Source organism: Elephas maximus, chromosome 5 (genome assembly GCF_024166365.1).
Source record: "Elephas maximus indicus isolate mEleMax1 chromosome 5, mEleMax1 primary haplotype, whole genome shotgun sequence".
Lineage (NCBI taxonomy): Eukaryota > Metazoa > Chordata > Mammalia > Proboscidea > Elephantidae > Elephas > Elephas maximus.
The window spans coordinates 30,861,087-30,883,219 of NC_064823.1; the positions used below are offsets into that span (position 1 = coordinate 30,861,087).

General features: G+C 39.3%; 1 protein-coding gene across 3 annotated transcripts in view; it reads left to right on the top strand.

The window, feature by feature from the left end:
• SEC24D (SEC24 homolog D, COPII coat complex component) overlaps positions 1–22,133 on the top strand; it is a 110,821-nt gene that overhangs the window by 83,146 nt on the left and 5,542 nt on the right. For all 3 annotated transcript variants that reach the window (XM_049885427.1, XM_049885426.1, XM_049885428.1), the window contains exons 14-22: positions 1,959–2,075; positions 2,889–3,059; positions 5,994–6,090; positions 6,217–6,362; positions 7,362–7,500; positions 8,286–8,404; positions 15,574–15,753; positions 17,807–17,998; positions 21,029–21,118. In XM_049885427.1, coding sequence (XP_049741384.1) covers positions 1,959–2,075; positions 2,889–3,059; positions 5,994–6,090; positions 6,217–6,362; positions 7,362–7,500; positions 8,286–8,404; positions 15,574–15,753; positions 17,807–17,998; positions 21,029–21,118 — 1,251 coding nt within the window. The remainder of the gene's footprint in view (positions 1–1,958; positions 2,076–2,888; positions 3,060–5,993; positions 6,091–6,216; positions 6,363–7,361; positions 7,501–8,285; positions 8,405–15,573; positions 15,754–17,806; positions 17,999–21,028; positions 21,119–22,133) is intronic.

Below are 22,133 nucleotides of genomic sequence, written 5' to 3' on the forward strand. Positions count from 1 at the left end.
TTGGTCAAAACCGTAAATTTTGTAGAGAAATAAAGAATATAATACCATAAATGCTTTTTCTAGTATTTTAGTAATTTGCTATTCATAAGAAATCTTGTAAGTATGTTATTAAATAACTGGGTCTAAAATTAACCACTTTACAAGGAAAAGAGCCCTGGTGGCACAATGGTTAAGAGCTTGACGGCTAACCAAAAGGTCGGCCGTTGGAATCCACCAGCCACTCCTTGGAAATCCTATGGGGCAGTTCTGCTCTGTCCTGTAGGGTTGCTATGAGTCAGAACTCAACAGCAATGGGTTTGGTTTTGTTACAAAGAAAAATAATATGGCTACTTGATTTTTTTTTAATATCAAACATTATTTTTTTCATGGACCCTGATTTTTTTCCTTCAGAGTGCTACTCCACAGGTAATATTAACAAGGCAGTTCAGTGTGTGTAATTATGATTTATGTCATGCACTGGGTTATTTTAATTTTCTCAACTATTACTTTAAGTAGGCTTTATTTTTCCTGTTTGGCTGCTAACCTGAAGGTTGGCTATGTGACCTGGGTTACTCTGGTGATGTGAGCCTCAGTTTTCCCATGCTTAAAATACAGACACTATTACCATGCCTCCCAAGGTTAAGTAAGAAAACCTGCGTGAAGGGCCTTGCATGGAGCTGCACAGGGCAAATGTAGGTAGCAACTCACATCATTTCTTCTTCCCCTCCCATGCTCCCATGCAGATGAAAGATTGTAGACCTTATCCTGTAACAGGAAGTCTTCTGGATTCTTGAGGAGAAAAGCCACATGGTCACAACACTTGTCTTTATTTCAGAGAGCACTCTGGCACCAGTGTGCAGGGTGGATTGGAAAAAGGAGAGATTGGGGAGTGGGTTAATATAGTGAATCACATTTAATTTCAGCAAATTTTGCTTGGTAGGTTACTTCTTAGTTCCTTAAATAAGATGTTAACTATTCTTAATGCTGAATTGACTTTCATGGAGCCTGAAATCTTCTGTTACTTCCCAGGAACTATAGGTATATAGTCTCAGTCACACGTTTTTCTGTTTATCAGCATGCCTGATAGCTGGTTCCTGGTGTCTACTGTTGCCACAGCACCTTCACGTTCTTGTGCATTCTTCTTTGAAACACGATTTTAGGTTTACTCAAGGGTTGAATTAAGAGCTCCTGTTGCATGATGGGAAACTCTGGTGGTGTAGCACTTAAGTACTATGGCTATTGACCAAAAGGTCAGCAGTTTGAATCCACCAGGTGCTCCTTGGAAACCGTATGGGACAGTTCTACTCTGTCCTATAGGGTCTCTATGAGTTAGAAGGGAGTCGACAGCAACAGGTTTTTTTATTGCCTCATGAGGAGCCCTGGTGGTGCAGTGGTTAAGCACGCAGCTGCTAACCAGAAAGTTGGCAGTTTGAACTCACCAGCTGCTTCCTAAGGAGAAGGATGTGGCAGTCTGCTCCTGTAAAGATTTACAGGATTGAAAACCCTGTGGGGCAGTTCCGTTCTATCCTTTAGAGTCTCTATGAGTGGGCATTGACCTGATGGTAATGGGTTTGGGTTTATTGCATCATGATCCTGGGAATTCTATTATCAAGTTTTGTTTTACAGGATTTGCCTCATCCTTAAAGACTATATTGTGGGCTAAACAAGAAAGTAATTTGACTGTAACACATAATTTTAGTAGTTTTTTAAAGTATCATGGTATACAGACCTATGTTTAAATACTGCCTCTTTCATTTACAACTTGCATGATTTTAGGCAAATTACTTATCCCCTCTAAGCCTCAGTTTTTCTGTGTATAGATGGAGAGAATTGTACCTGCCCAAGGACACAAAGGTTACTGTGAGGATTAAATGAGATAAATATAGTACCTGTCTTGTAGGAGGTACTTTTTCATTTATTTTCTGATTCCATTAAAATACAACCTTCCCACACAAGGTATTTGCTGTGATTTATTTTAGGCAGCGGACTGTCCTGGGAAGCTGTTCCTCTTCCATTCCTCCTTGCCAACTGCGGAAGCACCAGGGAAGCTCAGAAACAGAGATGACAAAAAGCTGGTTAACACGGACAAAGAAAAGGTACTTTGTATACAGTTCTCCCTTTGAGGCATCCAAGTGTCAGCCGTTAAAAGGGAGTAAAGAAAGAGACTATGTCTCTGTTTAAGAAGGTGGGGGTGAGGAGGCAGGGAAAAGAACCTAAATCTAATGTGTAAGTCGAGGACTTTGTATATTACAGGAATATTTTGAATTGCAAATTATTTAAGAAATTTTATATTCCTAGAAAAATTAACGTCTAAAAATATTTGCATTAAAATAAGGCTGCAAACCTTCTTCATGTACAGTCTGTATAAGGGTAACTGAGTGACGATAAGACTGTTATAGAACTAGAAGAAGTGGGAGAAGATACAAAAAAAAAAGATAAACGGTAGAGAGAGTGTGTAGACGCCACCATATGACAAATGCCCTTGAGACAGAGGCCTGAGTGTGAACTAGAGCTTCCTGTTGCTCACAACATTTCTTTGCTCAAACCGTCTGACAGGGTAGCAGTGGGAGAAAGTCGGTGAGAAGGATAGGGTATGGATGTAGGCGCTGGATTACTGGCTGCATGACACCACACAAGTTACTAACTTCCTGAACTTCATCTAGTTCTGTAAAAGCCAGGATAGCAATATCAGCTTCCTTAGGGTTGTTTAGCGATCAAATATGTTTTACCCTGCCACAGGCTGGGTATTGATGATTACCACAACCCATTTCTTGAGCCCAGTTCAATCTCCTGGAATAAGAAATATGTTTTCATTTTAATAAATCATTGAGAATTCAAGAGAAATTTAAATTTTTAAACCAAAAACATTTTTGTAACTTTTCCCTCCTCTTCTGTGTCTTTTTCTTCAGATTCTTTTCCAGCCCCAGACAAATGTCTATGAATCTCTGGCCAAGGACTGCGTGGCTCACAGCTGCTCTGTGACTCTCTTCCTCTTTCCTAGTCAGTACGTGGATGTGGCCTCTTTGGGTCTTGTTCCTCAGCTCACTGGAGGAACCCTGTACAAATACAACAATTTCCAGGTAAATGCCGCAGTTTGTTCATTTCAGGTTTCTACTCCGGAGCATTTTAATGTTGGTGCTTAGCTCATAGGTTAAGAAAGCGGTGCCCCCTTGTGGGCAGTTGACAAAAGTAAAGAACAGACGGTAAGCTGGTTAAGCAGTTGCTTTCTTACTCCTTAAGTGTTTGGCAAAAGATTGAACTCATTCAGTCTCATTTAAATACCAATGTAAGCTGTCATAATGGGGAAAATATATTTTATAAAATATCTAAGTGTATATATATATATATATGATATATTTTAGATGTTGCCAAAAAGAAATAACTACGTATTTGTTTCAGATTGTTGGGGTTTTGGGGGTCAGTTCATTACACCCCTTCCTTCCAAGCCTAAATTGACAGACAGATGCAAGAGATGATCAAAATGTCAGCACTATAACTCACCTAGGTAGTGGGCAGGTGGACTCAAGAATGCCTCACCCCTGAATTTGACAAATTTACACACCCAGGCCATTGGATGGGCACAGTTACAAGCTTCTCCTCTAGACATTTGCCCCTTGAAAACTTCCCTTATTGAGGGGCAGAAAATGTCTGTCTCCTGAACACAGGCTGCCTCCCCCAAAAGAGAACCCAGAAGGGACTGAGCTATGCACACCTAGTTTTTCCTAACTAAACGTTGGGCTGCTAATTGAAAGCTCAGTGATTTCTCCAAGGGAGAAAGATATGAGAGTCTGCTTCTGTAAAGATTACAGTCTTGGAAGCCCTGTAGGGCAGTTCTACTCAGTCTTATCGGCCGGAATCGACTATACTGCAATGGGTTTGGACTAATCAGATAACTCCCTCCTCACCTGAGAGAAGTGAGGAGGGGCAGGGAGGGGCTTGGAGTGGACCTCTAATTTATGCATATCCACATGGAAACATGGCATGAGAATGAGTGTTTCCCCTATCATGAATGACAAATGTTAGTCATCATCGATGACGTTATTTGTAATAGTGTAAACTATCAAGGGGTTTGATAACACCAAAGATTGCCAATGAAATAAAATGGGAAAAGCTGTTAAGAGCCCCTTCCAAGATTTTTGGATCAAAGTAGGTTGTTTTAGACACACTCTAGAAAATAAGCTTTTAGTAATCACCTAGAATCTAAACTTTTCCTTATTCTGCCCATATTCTGGATGTTGAGGCACAACGAAACCTACTGTACTGGCTAGTTCCCAACCGAGGAAATAAGTTTTATCTGAAACTTTATTTTTTACTTCCCTAAAAAGCTCTTCATATCTCCCATTCTTGATTAATAAGGCCCTGACATATGTGAATAGGGTGGCCTCGCTACAGTCTTAAGTTCTGCATTGGGGTGGCCATCTATACTCATGACTTGGCTTCAAAGATCATGCCACCAGGTGATATGTGTGCAGTGGACACAGGGGCACATTGTAATGTAACTATCCAGGTATTTTACTTTTTCCTACTTTTTTAAAAGATTTTGAGTTATGCGCTAACTCTATGTAATTTATGACATAATAAAGGATATTTACTTGCCTCTGACTGTAGCAGTAATTATTACTGATGGCTTCAATGTGTTAACTAAAAAAGAAACACTGTTGTAATTCCACTAAGAAAAACCCTCTAAGATGTAAGCAGGAAGAAAAATGTTCTATAAACAAAGAACGTTCATTTTGGCTATTATGCCACACATTTATTTATGTTTATTCCACATTGTTGCAAAGCTGAATCATAACTGTAGCATTTCTTTCTTGTCTTCAAAATTAAAAAAAAAAACTTAATAGTGCCTGCCATTTAATAATATTGTAAAGAAGAAATGATAAAAATGGTGGCTAAGAACTTTGCAGGCACCTAGTTGTATTAAAACAGCCAAAAAGATTATAATAAAGATTGTCTTTGATTGCTTTCCTTCTATCCCTCCCTCGTTCCCTGTGTTTCTGAAAGGGAAGAGGAGTAGCGTATGCGTGTCTGCTTCTCTCTCACCTTTCAAACAGTTGTTGTTGTCATTGTTCCTGTTAGTTGCCATTGAGTCAGCTCCAATTCATGGCTGTCTGATGTATAACAGAAGGAAACGTGGCACAGTCCTGGGCCATCTTCATGTTTATTGGTACAGGAACAGTGATAATTTCTTAAAGAGCTTCATTGGCCAGGTCAGATGGGAGGCTTTAGAAGACGGTGCCCACTCTGTTCTCTTTAGTGAGCACTCAGCTCAGCATTGTACGTGTGCATATTGCGTAAATGTTGCTAGTTGTGAATAGTGAACACCATTCAGAGATACAGGGATAGTAGAGTAATTAACAAGGCTGGGGAAGGGGTTCTACTGACTCTGTGCACGAACTGTCCCCCGACTTAGCTTCACCAGGCTCTGAATGTGGTCAGATGGAAGGAGGACAACCTCAGCTCCAGAGCTTTTCCCCAGCTTCATTCAATAGATGTTATTCATTGGATACTATTCTTGCTTCAAACCCTAAACCTTAATCATTTACTCTGTCTCAATTTTCCCATTTGCAAAATAAAGTTAATGACTGATCTTTCTGTCCAAGTGTTGTGAAAACGGAAGGAAATAATGCATGTGGATTTAATTTGAAAAGTTCAGAATCACTGGCTGAAGAGCCTGTATCTTCTTTAAGCCCAGAAATATAAGATACGAACGTAAGTGTGCTAAATCAGGATTCCGCCACGCAGTGCCACTGAGTCGATTCTGACTCCCGACGACGCTGTAGGACACGGTAGAACCGCCCCATACAGTTCCCAATGCTGTAATTCCTTATGGAAGCAGACTGCCACCTCTTTCGCCCACAGAGCGGCTGGTGAGTCCGAACCACTGACCTTTAGCAGCCGAGCACGTAACCAGTGCGCCACCAGGGCTCCTTAAATCACGATTAACAAATAGTTATTTTAAGTACCTTTACTGCCATCTGGTGGACACTGATCATGCTTTATTTTTTTTTTAGATGCCCTTGGATAGCCAACAATTTTTGAACGACCTTAGAAATGATATTGAAAAGAAAATAGGATTTGATGCTATTATGAGAGTTCGAACCAGCACAGGTAATTATCATTTATACCCGATTGTCATCATTAAACCTGATTGTTTCCTCTTCAAATCAATAAAAAGCCAACAAAGAAAATCATAAAATAAGGAGAAGCAAAATTTCTCGTTTTCATCATCCGTAGGTTTCAGAGCCACTGATTTCTTTGGCGGCGTTTTTATGAACAACACCACTGACGTAGAAATGGCAGCCATCGACTGTGACAAGGCAGTAACCGTAGAGTTCAAGCATGACGACAAACTCGGGGAAGACAGTGGGGCCTTGATCCAGGTGATTTAAAACGTATTCCTGTGTTTTGCTTTTTAGTTTATGGCAGACAGCGATCAGTGGGGAGGCTAAAATACCATCATATGTGTTCGTCTCATCATAAAAGACTCCATTCTATTTCTCCAAAGGCAAAAGTCCGTAGATGAGAGCACTGATGGTGTGATTTCTCCACACTCTGATACTTTTGTGAAGTAACAATTATTTGTCATTGCACAAAAGCCCCGTAAACTTGTGGTTAGCATCATGGGCATCAGCACAGTGATTCCCGGCAGTGCTGGATTCTTCCAGACTTCAGCCGACCGTTCACTCATCTGTCGGCTCCTAAGATATGTCGGACCCCATGTTACGTGCACAGAAATAGGATTTGATTTTATAACATACAAAATTAACTAGAAGCTACGGAGACTCTGAATAAAAACCAGACAAATTATATCTGATGATCATAGTTTTCAGACACTAGCATTGCCCTTAAAAGATAAAAGTTGGCATTAAATTGAGGGAGAGCTCTATCAATGTTAATTTTTTTAATCACAGATATTTGGGGAAGTGGTTACATCTTTGCAGTCTTGAAATGTATATCTCATCAGCTTAAGACCTGAGTCCATCCTCAAGGATAATTGTATGTTTTTAAGGGAAGTGAGCCTTCAGTAAGGCTGTGTGAACATGAAGTTACCATTTCTGGTCCTAGATCCCTGGTAATAAAATCAGAGATATGTGAAGTGCACACCGCTTGTAGAAATGCAAACAGATATTTAGATGTGGATGGCTCAGTAATTTAAACCAGTGAAATACTACAGGGAAACCCACTTTGGGGACTGGTCATTATTCTTCCCATGTTTGCTGTCATTCGATCTTCAGCAATAATAGAAAAAAAATCTGTGGACAAATTTAGATGTCTTTTAGCTGTACACACTGTACTGAACTGTAGGCATTGTTCTGTAAATGCAAATAAGATCAAGAGCGTGTTAACCAGAACATGTGACCTCAACGTTGCCTTTGCAGTGTGCTGTGCTTTACACAACCATCAGTGGCCAGAGAAGACTTCGGATTCACAATCTTGGTTTAAACTGCAGCTCCCAGCTAGCTGATCTCTATAAGAGCTGTGAGACAGATGCTCTGATCAACTTCTTTGCCAAGTCAGGTAACCCTATACTCATTGTCTGGTCAGTGTACCTTGTAATTGAGTCAAGACTTGTTGGTTAATCAAGTCAGTATAGGAAAAGCACTGCTAAAAGATGGCACAGCCTTTTGGTAGATAAGTTCAGAACTTACCAATGCAAATTGTGAAGGAAAATAGTTAGCTTCTCTAACTCTAGTAATAGGATAGCTCAGGCCCACACTATACATTTTTCTTTAAAGTTTCTTCCCTAAAGGGGGATCTGACTTAAAATTTAGGGAGGTGATGCTTAGACTCTTATTATGGCATTTGAGTGTACTCTCTGGCACATGGGGATAGTGGAAGGAAACTGTCCCTAAATGTTAGCGTGAACTCCCTTGTCCGTACCGTGATAAGGATAAAATGGGATGAAGCCTAAGGCTAAATTTTCCTTAGCCTTCCTCCTGAGATTCTACATCAAGGTTTAGAGGAAGCAGCAGTTCACCCTGTGGGAATTCAGGACATCGGAAGATGGCAAAATAGCCTTTCTTTTCTCTATATGTAGAGTTCTGTTTCTAATATTCTGAAGAAAAATCTGGACCTATCTTTTGTTATCAGTGGGCCATTGTTCTCCATTACGATCATCATAATTAGTTAAGAGAGACCATTAACAAACGATTTTAACGTTTTAGAATGCTGTTATTCCTTGCCGGGTGGTCTGAAGTGCATAGCAACTTGTTCTTTTTTTTTTTTTTTTTAATTTAATTATTTGAAGGCTTTAATTTCTGAGCTAAGACTTTGTTGTCCTTTTCATTGTTCTGTGCACACAGCTTTTAAAGCAGTTCTGCACCAGCCCTTGAAGGTCATCCGGGAAATTCTGGTTAATCAGACTGCCCATATGTTAGCATGTTACCGAAAGAATTGTGCAAGCCCATCTGCAGCGAGCCAGGTGAGCTACCTGTTGTACTAAGATGCTAAAGGGATATAAGCAGCTATTTAGCCCTTCAGCGTATACTGCTGAGGGCTTGGATCAAAGACCTCAAGTTCCAGGCACTTAGATGGAAGCTGTATAGTAAACCGTACAAACCAAGAAGGTTGAGAATGTAACCTGTTTGTGCAATGGTATTTTTATAGCCAACGTGAAAAAACTTGATTTTACAAAATGCACGAACGAAAAAATGTGTGTATATTGTGTTCACAGTCACTACATTATATATAAACAAAAGAATGTTATATGTAAGAAGTGTCGTAATATAAATGGGATTCTCTTTTGCTTACGGAAATGGACATTGGGTCGTGAAATGTGCGTGCTTAGAAACTTTGTAGGCATACAAACAATCAAAGTTGACCTGAGCTGATGGCAGTAATGACAGTCTTTATGTTTTACAAACAGATATAATTTATACATAGAAATATTGGAATTCTTTGTACTTGAAGGTTATTAATGTATATGAAGAGTTTTTGAAAGAATTATCTCTGGGCAGTCATCTAGTAATTTGAAAATTTAGAAGATCTTTTAAATAAACCTCGTTTAGCCTCTCCCTCTTATAAAAGAAAAAGTAAAACCACATGTCCACATTGATTTTTCCATCTGTTCTCTTGTTCACATTCTTCCCTATACCAATCAAAGTGCAATGCCATTTTTTATAGCTGTGGGTTGAATATCTGAGTATAGAATTTTGGTTAAAAAAGAGGACAGTTAGCAACAGATGGGAAGACTTTCTGGCTCATTCATTGTCAGCAGTGGGTGCTGAAAGGACATCTGAAACCCCACTAAAAAGGCAGCTTTCAGCAGCAAAAATAATGTAAATAAATTTGGGGGCCAAATTCATACTCTGGATTAAGAAGGAAAATAAAGCAGACACATTTATTAGCTTGGACTCTTGCAGAAGAATTCCTTTCCCTGCTGTCCAAGTGATGAGACTGGCTATTCCGTTTTCCTCTCCTGTGTTGCTAATCACAAAAGCAACTCTTGAACCTACACACGTTCAGTCCTCTTATTCTGATTTGCCACTTTACTAACCTCAAACATCAGTACCGTTTCACAAGGTATTGTTTAATTTACACAGAGCCCACCAGGTTCACCTGGAATCTAGCCTGGATGTTCAATTGTGAGCACTTTAAACCCCAGTTTTACTATTTGTCTTGGAGCTCTGGAAATGTTATTCTGTCTCTGGAGTTTCTCACACTTCACAAGGATTAGTTGAAGGAGAGCAGGTACAGTTAATGTCCTCTCTGGAAATTTATTTGCTAATGTTAAACAGATTGGATCAAAGACCTCAAGTTAAAAACAAATCTGTTGCCTATTAAGGACAAAAAAATAAATAAATCGTATCATTTCCTTCTGGTTTAAAAGTGAAAATCTTTGTCTCTACTACTAGATCATCTGTTTACTCAATTCTATTATTTCTGGAGTAATATCATTATGATGCCATATTTTCTCTGAGAAAAGTTTTTGGAAATTATTCTCATTCTTATAGATTTTTCTTTTCTCCATTAGCAAATTTCATGTGCAGGATTTAAAGCCCTTTAAAAAATACCCTTTTCAATCAGTGATAACTATGCTTTAAAAAATGATATAACTTAAGACATCTTAAGATTATTCATAATGCAAATTGTAGAGATTAAGAAACTATTAGGAATAAGATATTAAAATATACCCTTAATTGAAAATATAGAATAGCTGGTCTTCAGGTTCCCTCCAGGGACTGTAACTTCGTATGTGGCGCCCTCCACCGTGCACTTGCAAAAAATATCATGGAGAAATTCCTAAAGGAATCCCACTATTTGACTATAGAATCCACAGTTCCCTTGGTCCAATTAAGACCATTAGGGAGCTGCATACATGGATTATGTGACTGTGGACCTCAGTAGAACTGCCCTTACTGAATATCCAGGGTCAGGATGACATTGAGGGAAGAGAGGTGTTTAGGGCACAAAATGTAAGGACGTACTCACTCTGAGGGTTGTATAACAGGTACTGGGTGTTTTTTGGGGGTTGGTACACAAAACTAGAAACAACGTTAAAACAAAATTTTAAGCTTGTAAATGCAAGGTAGATTCTTTTTGTTAAATCTCTCTAATAGCTCACTGTTTTGAGCTTAAATATATCGCATCATATGAGAGGACATTGACTTCAAATGGCGAGTCAACTGACCTTAACTATGAAGTCAGAGTTGTTGTGTCTTTTTTAAAATTCATTACAACTACTATCACTTCAAAATCCAAAGAAGAATTCTTCAAAATCAAACTAGACTTTTATGAATTTCTACTCTCTTCCCACCCACACCCTTTCTCCTCAAGAATAATTTAGGTATTTATAAAGAGGACCAGGGAGGTGGGGAGAAAGTTTTATTAATGGTGATCTGTTGCCCCACTTTGTTCCCTACCTTCAAAACATTGAATAAGACTGTTTTCTCTCACTCTTCCATTCCTTTCTTCTTCATTGTCAGTGTTACCGCCTCTTCTAAATGACCTCCTCTGTTTTCTTCCCACTACCCCTATAATCGAACCTGCTTTAATCACATTTAAGGGCCAAGCTATGCCCCTTTGTGGCATTTAGGACAACAGATTTCTAATATGACCTGATTAATCAGAAACAACCAGTGAAGTTGTGAGATATATCAGAAAACTGTATGAGCGTGCTTCTGTATAGGTGATACAATGGTTAATGCATTCAGCTGCTGACCCAAGGTTAAAGGTTCCAGCCCACCCAGAGGCCCCTCAGAAGAAAAGCACGGTGATCTACTTCTGAAAAATCAGCCATTAAAAACCCTATGGAGCACAGTTCTACCCTGACACACATGGGCTCACCATAAGCCGGAATAGATTCAATGGCAACTAGTTTTCTTTTAAAAGAACATTGTTAACCCATAATAATAGGTAAGATACCTAACTGGTAACTAGTATTGAGGCCATGTGGCTCTGGAATATGACCATGATCTGATGCTTTCATCTTTTCGTCATAATTTGCATTGGTAGAGAAAGTAACCCAATACCAAATGTTGGCTAATGAAAATATTTTATGCTAGAGAAAAATTGTAATAACAGAGTGTTCTTCTCATATGAGGAAACATACATTTAAACTGTCTTTGGTTCTTTGAACAGACATCAGAAGTAACCCCATTGCAATTGAGTCATAACAACCCTATAGGACACAGTAGGACTGCCCCGAAGGGTTACCAAGGAGCGGCTGGTGAATTTGAACTGCCAACCTGTTGGTTACCAAGCAAGTTCTTAACCACTGTGCCACCAGGACTCCATTAAAAAAAAAAAATTAGGAGAGAAAAAAAGGGGGGGGACCCTGCGAAGTAGAATCGTTCTCAAGTATGTTAGCCTGAGCCAGATGTATAGTTTTGTCTTATACATTCCTTACTTCATAGATCATGAGAAGAAATCTATGATGTAAAGATATTTCAATTGAGGAATAAGTTCTAAAAGAGCACTGAGGGAAATTTTCTTTCAGTATGGATTCTGATGAATTTCTGTTCTTCATTAAGATATAAAGCTAAAAAGAAATCATGAACTTTTAGGCCATGTATTTTAGCTGTCGGTTTGGAAATAATCACTATCTCCTATGTATGCCTTTTCTTTGGGATATTTCCTTGTTCATTGTCCTGCTGCCAGATGGAAGGAGTGAAACTCAGGTCTGTCAATCTTGATTATTAGTCATTTTTATGAAATTGAGTTGGGAGAGGGTTAAACAACTCAGGGCATTAGCTGTAATCCTTTTAACCCATAAAGTTGTGTTTCTGGAATTGCTGCATTGTAACTGTTATTTGTAGCATCTAATTATGATATGCACTTTGAGGTAGATAGAGTGAGGTTGTTGTTATTGTTGTTAGGTGCCATCAAGTCATTTCCAACTCATAGTGATCCTGTCTACAACAGAAGGAAACACTACCCAGTCCTGCACCATCCTCACAATTGTTGCTGTGTTTGATCCCACTGTTGCAGCCACTGTGTCAGGCCATCTCATTGAGGGTCTTCCTCTTTTTTGCTGACCCTCTACCTTACCAAGCATGATGTCCTTCTCCAGGGACTGGTCCCTCCTGATTAGATGTCCAAAGTATGTGAGATGAAGTCTTGCTATCTTCGCTTCTAATGAACATTCTGAATGTATTTCTTCCAAGACAGATTTGTTCATTTTTCTGGCAGCCCATGGTATATTTAATATTCTTTGCCACCACTATAATTGGAGGAAGACTCATTAATAACCTGTGATGTGCAGATGATACAACCTTGCTTGCTGAAAGTGAAGAGGACTTGAAGCACTTACTGATGAAGATCAAAAACCACACAGCCTTCAATATGGGTGACACCTCAACATAAAGAAAACAAAAATCCTTACAACTGGACCAATAAAGAACATTATGATAAATGGATAAAATATTGAAATTATAAAGGATTTCATTTTACTTGGCTCCACAGTCAACGCTATGGAAGCAGCAGTCAAGAAATAAATGACGAATAGCATTGAGCAGATCTGCTGCAGGACACCTCTTTAAAGTGTTAAAAAGCAAAGATGTCACACTGAGGACTAAGGTGTGCCTGACCCAAGCCATGATGTTTTCAGTCGCCTCATATGCGTGTGAAAACTGGACAATGAATGAGGAAGACTGAAGAAGAGTGAAGTTACATGAGGCAAAATGAGAATAGAGAGGAGGGTACAGATAGATTTTAAAAATAGAATTAAAAGGATTTGTTTACTAATTGAAGGGAAAGAAAAAAGTAAAATTGAGGTTTATCTGAAAGTTCTAGAATCTAAAATAGGAAACATGAGAGAAGGAACAAGTTTGTGGAATTGTAGGAGTTTGATTGTGCACATTCAGTAATGGTACACTTAAATTCACAGAGCATTTACTGTTTTAGTTTGTACCTATATACAGTCTCCTTATTATGTTTTATCTATTTCTATGTCTGCCCTTTCCTATGGGCTCCAAGCATCTTGAGGCAGGGATTATGCCTCATTCCTTATTTCCTGACCCTTTGCACAGAACTTGTCACACAGTGACATTCAATAAGTGTTTGATGAATTTTGACTAACATTGTGAGTTTAAGGTACATAAAGTAAGAGATACTTGTGGAAAGCTGGAAATACTATTCTCAAACTCAAGAGGTGGAAGTTGTAAATCAGCTTAGGAAATCATTTATTTTATTTAATAAACACATCTAGGGTGCTTGCTATGTGCTAGGCACTGTTGTAAGTGCTTTACTAATTGTTGTTGTTAAGTGCCGTCGTTGAGTCAGTTCTGACTCATAGCAACCCTGTGTACAACAGAACAAAACATTGCCCAGTCCTGTGTCATGCTCACAATCATTGTTATGCTTGAGCCCATTGTTGAAGCCACTGTGTCGGTCCATCTCATTAGAGTCTTCCTCTTTTTTGCTGACCATCTTGTTTACTTAAGCATGATGTCCTTCTCCAGGGACGGGTCCCTCCTGATAACATGTCCACAGTATGTGAGACAAGAGTCTCGCCATCTTCGCATCCAAGGAACATTCTGGTTGTACTTCTTCCAAGACAGATATGTTTGTTCTTTTGGCAGTTCATGGTATATTCAATATTTCTCACCAAAACCATAATTCAAAGGTGTCAATTCTTCTTCAGTCTTCCTTGTTCATTGTACTGCTTTCACATGCATATGAGGCTATTGAAAACAGCATGGCTTGGATCAGGCACGCCTTAGTCCTTAAAGTGAGATCTTTGCTTTTTAACACTTTAAGGAGATCTGAGATCTTTTGCAGCAGATTTGCCCAATGCGGTGCATCTTTTGATTTCTTCGCTGCTGCTTCCGTGAGTACTGATTGTGGATCCAAGTAAAATGAAATCCTTTATAAATTCAGAATTTTTTCCATTTATCATTATGTTGGTTATTAGTTCAGTTGTGAGGATTTCTGTTTTCTTTATGTTGAGGTGTATTCATACTGAAGGCTGTGGTCTTTGATCTTCATTAATAAGTGCTTCAAGTCCTCTTCACTTTCAGCAAGCAAGGTTGTGTCATTTGCATAATGCAGGTCATTAATGAGTCTTCCTCCAATCCTGATGCCATGTTCTTCATATAGTGCAGCTTCTTGGATTATTTGCTTATCATACAGATTGAATAAGTACAGTGAAAGGATACAACCCTGACACACACCTTTCTTGACTTTAAACCATGCAGTATCCCCATGTTCTCTTCCAACATCTGCCTCTTCATAGAGGTTCCTCATGAGCACAAATAAGTGTTAGGGAATTTCCATTCTAAGCAATGTTATCGATAATTTGCTTTACAAATTAATAATCATTTAATCCTCTTAATAACTCCATGGTTATCAGGAGGGATCAATCCCTGGAGAAGGACATCATTCTTGGTAAGGTAGACAGTCAGAGAAAAAGAGGAAGACCCTCAACCAGGTGGATTGACACAGTGGCTGCAACAATGGGCTCAAGCATAACAATGACTGTGAGAATGGCGAAGGACCGAGCAGCGTTTTGTTCTGTTGTACATAGGGTCGTTATGAGTAAGAATCCACCTAACAACAACATCAACCCTAAAATCATGAAATAGATTTGCTACTTTTTTTCCCCCCATTTTCAGATGAGAAACCTGAGGAAAAGAGAGGTTATTTGCCCAAGATCACACACCTCGTAAGAGGCAGAGCTGGGGTTCGGTTCCAGGCAATCTGGCCTTACTGTTGAGCTGTTCACCACTGAGCCAGGCTTCTATAACACTACAGAAAATAAAAACAACTCAACTCTACTGCAACTAAAAACAACAGCAATTCTTTAAACAACTACTATGTGGAGCCCTGGTGGTACAGTGGTTAAGAGATCAGCTGCTATCCAAAAGGGAGTTTGAATCTACCAGTCGCTCCTTGGAAACCTTATGGGGCAGTTCTACTCTGGCCTGTAGGGTCGCTATGAGGGGTAATTGACTTGACAGTAGTGGGTTTGGATTTTGGGGTTTTTTTTATGTGCCAGTTAACTGTGCTGCACATGCCTTATATAGGTTACCATTTAATCTGCACAACAGCCTCAAAAACAAATAATACATTTATCTTACAGATAAAGCTTAGGGTTTCTTTTCTCAGTAAAGTCCAAAATAAGCATGCAAAACCAGTGAATTTCTTTTTCAGCTTATTCTACCAGATTCCATGAAAGTATTGCCAGTGTACATGAATTGTTTGTTAAAAAGCTGTGTGCTGCTCAGCAGACCGGAGATCTCAACAGATGAGCGGACATTTCAGAGACAGCTGGTCATGACCATGGATGTGGCTGACTCTCAGCTTTTCTTCTACCCACAACTTCTGCCAATTGTAAGCATGCTGCCGTGGTGCATTTTCTGGAAGAGTTTGGAAAGGAATCATAATCTGTGCTTTTCTACATGTTGTACCTGAAACATCTTGTTCTTAGGAAGAGATTTGAAGTCATGAAGCGCCTTCCAAGCATGTGGTGTGGGATTTAGCACAGAAACTCTTTCGAATCAGTTGTATGTGGGCATCGGTGTGCGCAGTATCGTGGGGGGAGGAATTTGAGGGGTTCCGACTTTACAGAACTGTTTAGATGATTGCCTTTCTTTCCTTATTCCAAAATCGGTAGTCTTAATTGAGTAGATTGCACTGACTTTTCAATCTATCTACTCAGCTGAAGACTGCCAATTTTGAAATTAGGAAAGAAAAGCAATCATCTAAATAATTCAGTAAAGTTGGAACCCCGATCAACTTATGGCTCACTTCTCTATGCAAATTCGTATTCAGACTCTTGCTAACAGTGCATTCACTGCTAATTTAGGTTAGAAACAAAAATCTGTTAGTTCTTTCAAACAATATGAACATTAGATGTGAATTATTACAAATGATAGTTTTGCATTTAGAATTGATTATCAAAAATCTGTAAGCCAGGGAGCCTGGAGCTCTTAAGGTCAAGAACATGACCACTCCACTAAAGCTCTCTTGCCCAGGTCACTAGTGACCAACATGTTTCTAAGTCCCGTGGGCAGTTCTCAGTCCTCTTTTCTGACCTGTCAACAACATTTGACACAGTCTGTCACTCCTTCTTGAAACACCTTTTTCACTTGACTTCTAGTTTCCCTCCTACTTCACTGGCCATTCCTTCCTCTGCTACCTTGGTTAGTTTACCCTGTCTCCCTGTTGGGGTGCCCCAGGGCTCACTCCCTGCATAGTCGCTCTTTGCTATCTACACCCATTGCCTTGGAAGCCTCATCTGTTCTCATGGCTTTAAATTCCATTTACATATGAATGATTCCCAAATTCATATCTCCAGCCTGCCCTGAACTCTAGATGTACTTGTCCCTGTCACCTACTGAACATGTCTCCTTGGATGTGAAACGGATGTGTTAACCCAAGCCCCTGACCTTACTCCCTGAGCCTGCTTCTCCCACAGTCTTCTCCATGTCATTCATTACCACACCCCCTGCCAATTCTTCAGGTTAGAAATCTCACAGTCATCCTTCTTTCTTTCTCTCATACACCTTACTTCCACTGTCAGCAAATATGGTGGCTCTCCTTTCTAAGGGTCTGCACACTTCTCACCTTCTCTTCTGTCATCACCCAGATTCAAGTGTAATCGTAACTCCCAGGACTATTGCAATAACCTCCTAACAAGCCTCCTTACTGTCAACTTTGCCTCTCCCTCTATCTGTTTTCAATACAAAAATTAGAGTCATCTTTTAAAATCTTGTTAAAATTCTTGCCAGCTCATGTCGCTCCCCTGCTCAGAACACTCCAGTATTTCCCATCACAGTAAAAGCCAAAGTTCTTTCCACCTGACCCAGTATTACCTGTACTCCCCTCCCCTCCTTCTTTCCAGCACCATCCCTGTTACTCTCCCCTTTCTCACTTCACTCCAGCCATACTGGCTTCCTTACTGATCTTCAAACACCTCAGACAGGCTCTTGCCTCAGGGTTTTTGCACTGGCTATTCTCTCCCCCTGGAATGCTCATACCCCGGACATCACCATGGCACCTTCTCTTATCTCCTTGGGTCTTTACTCAAATATTACCCTCTTAACAAAGCCTTCCTTAACTACTGTATTTAAATTGTAATACCCATCCCCACCACCACCACTGACATGCTGTTACCCCACTTCCCTGCTTCACTTTTCTTCCTAGAGCTTAACACCATCCAAAATTCTATATGTTTTACTTATTCTACCTATTGTCTCTCCCTCCCTCCAAAAAACGTTAGCTGCACAAGGCAGGCAGTATTGTCTAATGACTAGAACAATGTCTGGCATGTAGTAGGCACTCATTAATGAAATAGAAAGAAAGAAGGAAAAAAGGAAGTAGAAATGAAGGAAGGAAGGGAGGTACGGAGGAGTTTCTAACTCCCTTGTCTTTGCCTACACAGCACACATTAGATGTCAAGAGTACAACTTTACCTGCTGCTGTTCGTTGCTCTGAGTCCCGTCTTTCAGAAGAAGGAATATTCCTCCTGGCTAATGGTCTAAATATGTTCTTATGGTTGGGAGTAAGTAGCCCACCAGAAGTGATCCAAGGAATATTTAATGTGCCGTCTTTTGCACATGTCAACACAGATATGGCAAGTATCCTTTTTTTGTTTCATTGTTTTGTGGTAACATACAAAATATAAATCCTTAAATATTTTTTGTTAACATGCCACCATATATTTTACAAAGAAGAAAAAAACATAAAGCATATAATTTTGTATAAGAATGAAGTTATTTCATGTTTTGATGAATAAAAAGCTAGTTTAAAGGTATTTGTATAAATTATCAAAGAACCAAAATATATGACTGTAATGGAAATTTCTAGATCATGTACTATGTGCTAGTCACTGTGCTCTAAGCACTTTAAATCTACCACTTCATTTAATTCTCAAAACAAATCAATGACATGGATATTGTTATCAACACTTTACAGATGAATCAGTTGAGGCTTGGAGACAAGTTCATTCAGGTAGTAACTGGCAGAGGCAGGAACTGAATGCAGGTGTGTCTCCGTGGGCATATCCTCTGAGCTCATTCCTAGTGGTGACCTGCACACTCAAAAGAATGGGCAGAAGTCATTCATGGGTGTTCTGCTACAGACGAAATCAGATTAATGAGTTACAAAATAATCTCACAAGAACAGAGTATACCCTGCTCTGTTACAATCATGAGAAGATACTGTGGGCTTGAATGTGGAGATGAATACAATTGATTTTATTTTTAAAGTTTCAGAGAAAAAAACTAGTAATTTTAATTTGTTTGAGAGTCAGCACTTATTGCAAACCGTATATGCAGACCTTTGTTGCATGAGCATCATTGCTGTGATGGTTCTAGTGTTACTCTGTGCGATGGTGAATTCCTTATGAGTTCACCCATAGAGCTCAACAGACTCAGTGCGTGCCCTGAAACTTCACTTATGTCAAGATGGCATAAGACTAGCTCAAGCCCCCAGTATCTGGTACGAAGGTACGGCAATTTGGAGATACATGGCATCTTGGAGGAAGGGGCCGGATTAAAATTTAAGGTTACAAGGGTAGGTGGTCAGTTTAGAGAGCTGCATATCCATTATGAATGTCAACAGTATATTTTTAAAGGAATTTAAAAATTGTAAAGGTGTCTATATTCCATTAAGAGACTAGTTTTAAGGTTGTTGTTGTTAATTGCTGTTGAGCCGATTCTGACTCGTGGTGACCCCACATGTGCAGAGTAGAACTGCCCCATACGGTTTTCAGGGCTGTGACCCTTTGGAAGGAGATCACCAAGCTTGTCTGGGTGGGTTCGAGCCATCAACCTTTCGGCCAGTAGTTGAGCACTTCACTGTTCATGTCACCCAGGGGCTCCTAGTTTTAAGATTAAGAGACTATGGTAAGATGTCTGCATGCAGTTGAAATTTAGAAATGATTAGAAATGCAATTTTTAAAAAAACAATAAAATTAATTAAAGAATTATGACTCTGAAGGTTTTTATAAAATTTAGAAAGCTTCCTCTTACATCACAACGTATTGATATACTCTACCAGTTGCCATCGATTCCAACTTGTGAAGACCCCGTGTGTGTCAGAGTAGAACTGTGCTCCATAGGGTTCTCAGTGGGTGATTTTTCAGAAGTAGATTGCCAGGCCTTTTGTCAAAGTCAGCTCTGGGCGGACTCAACCACTGACCTTTCAGTTAGCAGCCAAGTGCTTAGCCGTTTGCATCACCCAGTTAACATCACCAAAGGAGTATGTGTATTGACGTAGAAATGCTAAATGCATATTTGCTGAATTGAGCATCTACCACAAAGCAGCAGATTGGTAGGTTTGTGATATATCAGCATCTCTTCTCAACCTTCTTCAAAACATAAAAGAAAGAAATCAACAGCTTTCTTTCTAGAGGCAGTTGGCACTTGGAAACATATGTTGTTGTTGTGTGCTGCCGATTTTGACTCATAGCAACCCAATGTGACATAGCAGAACTGACCCTAGGGTTTCCTAGGCTGTAATATTTATTTAATTTTAGGGTCACTATGAGTTGGAATTGACTTGATGGCAATGGCTTTGGGTTTGTTTTTTGTTGGGTTTTTTTTTTTTGGTTTTAATATTTAAAGGAGCAGATCGGCAGGTCTTTTCTCCAGTGAAGCTGCTGAGTCTGTTCAAACAGCCAACCTTTCAGTTAGCAGCTGATCACTTAACCATTTGCACCACCAGGGCGCCTTTCAAACATATACATGAAGTATATTTATATATTTGTTGAATAAAAAGATCTACCTTAATGCCAAAGAATACAGTGGGGGGTGAGGGGTGGGTGGTGGGTGGTGTGTGAGTGTTAATGATGAATTTCCTGCTTTTCTTACAACTCCTATGTAAAATATAGGTATAATCTTTTCCTGAGAGTTGCAGCTTTCTGGTAAAACATTCTAACTCACCTTTTCTGTGGCAAATTCACAGATGGTAGGTTATCTCTTGGCATCTTTGTGCTGAGAAGTTAGCTGTATCATCTAACTTTGTCTTAATGGAAGAAATCTAAGTCCAGATCCTTCACATCCCCGAGGCTGTGTCCAGATGGATTGGTATCTTTGCAGACCATTAAACAGATTTTGGGGAGATCTAAGAGGCTTCATCCCCCCTTGAGAAATCAGCATATGATGATTTGTTTTAATGTGCAACAGTGGTTCTTGCATGGCATTTTAGAAACGTGATCATGCCTCCTCAGGGTTCTGCAGCTGATTCAGTGAGGGAATGAAGTACATTCTTTTCTCTCACAGTGTAGCCTTGAAATATCCATCTTGAAAAGGGATTAAACCTTCATGGGGAATGGCCCAGAGACATCCCTTACATAAAGCAGACACCCATTGTGTCTTCTCGGTGATGTGCCTCTATCAGATTCCAGAGAAGGATTTTTATTTTTGAAAGACAGAGATAATTGGTTCATTGATAGAAATCTATGCCAATAAGAATGATTAATCTTTAGTGCATTTTTCCACATTTTTGGCTTTCAGGTAAATGAACTAAACCAATAATGAAGTATATGATCTTAGAGGGATGTTTTTAAACTTTAACATTCTAACAGTCTCACATTACTGCTTCTATCTAAATGATAGAATAAATTGTACTGGAACTGAAACTTAGATTTTCTTAAATCTAGACTTTACTGCCTGAGGTGGGAAGCCCATACTCTCAGAAACTCAAAATGATAATGAATATTATCCAACAGAAGAGGCCATATTCAATGAAGGTAAGAATGAGATTTTTTCCCCCTTTTTTCAAAGCGTTTTTCTTTTAATTTTAATTATTATTTCATTAAAGATTTTTTAAATGCATGTCCTGTATTTATGAAGTGATCTTGATACAAAAGCTCCTACTATCCTCTAAGTATACTATCTAATTATCAGCCATAGACATACACAAACAAACAGATATCACCACAGGTTATTTTAGTAAAATATTAACTTAGTAATCATGAAGATTCTCTTAGTGGTTTAAGAGCAATATATTAACAATAGGTTTTGAAATAACTTTTCCTTCAGGACCTAATCAGAACATTCATAGCACTGAATTTTTACATTTGACTTATGATCTCTGAAAAATTTTGTTATTCTAGCCCTACTAAGCTCTTCTAACCTTTTTGGAGTTTGAGTAAAAGACTTTAAAATATCTGAAACCCAAGAAAATTATACCCTGTTGCTAAGTCCCAGCTACGCATCTCTTTTCCTTCCTGAGCTCAATATTAGGGTCTTCTGGAATTTGGAATGCACCGATGATGGTTTATTTCTTTATTTGACAACCCCTTGAGTCTAGAGACTCAGTTTCTCTCCCATCCCACTCTCCCTAGAAGACAAATGCTTTCTTATGTTTGCTTTGATTATCTAGAGTTATCATCAGTCTCTCCCTCTCCCTTAGCCTTCTTCTATGCAATGCTACTTACTGCTGAGGTATAGGACACTCACCGGGAGGCAGGACTGTACAAGAACCAGGGTATCGTGGGGCCAATTTTCACCCCGAAAGGCAAATGTGATGACAATCTAAATCAACGTTCTTAACCTTGAAAGTAACTCATTCCTGCAAACATCAACTTTAAATAGAGCTTTATAATTAATCTCTAGCAGACATATGAGAGAACCGTCCCAGAAGTGTTTTTACATCACACAGCACGTACTTCAGCTCAGTTTTAGGGCAGGGCTGGTGAGGGCCCAAACTGCACACGTTCTCCACTGGATACTCTCTGAGTGCCCTGGAGACAAGTCATGAAA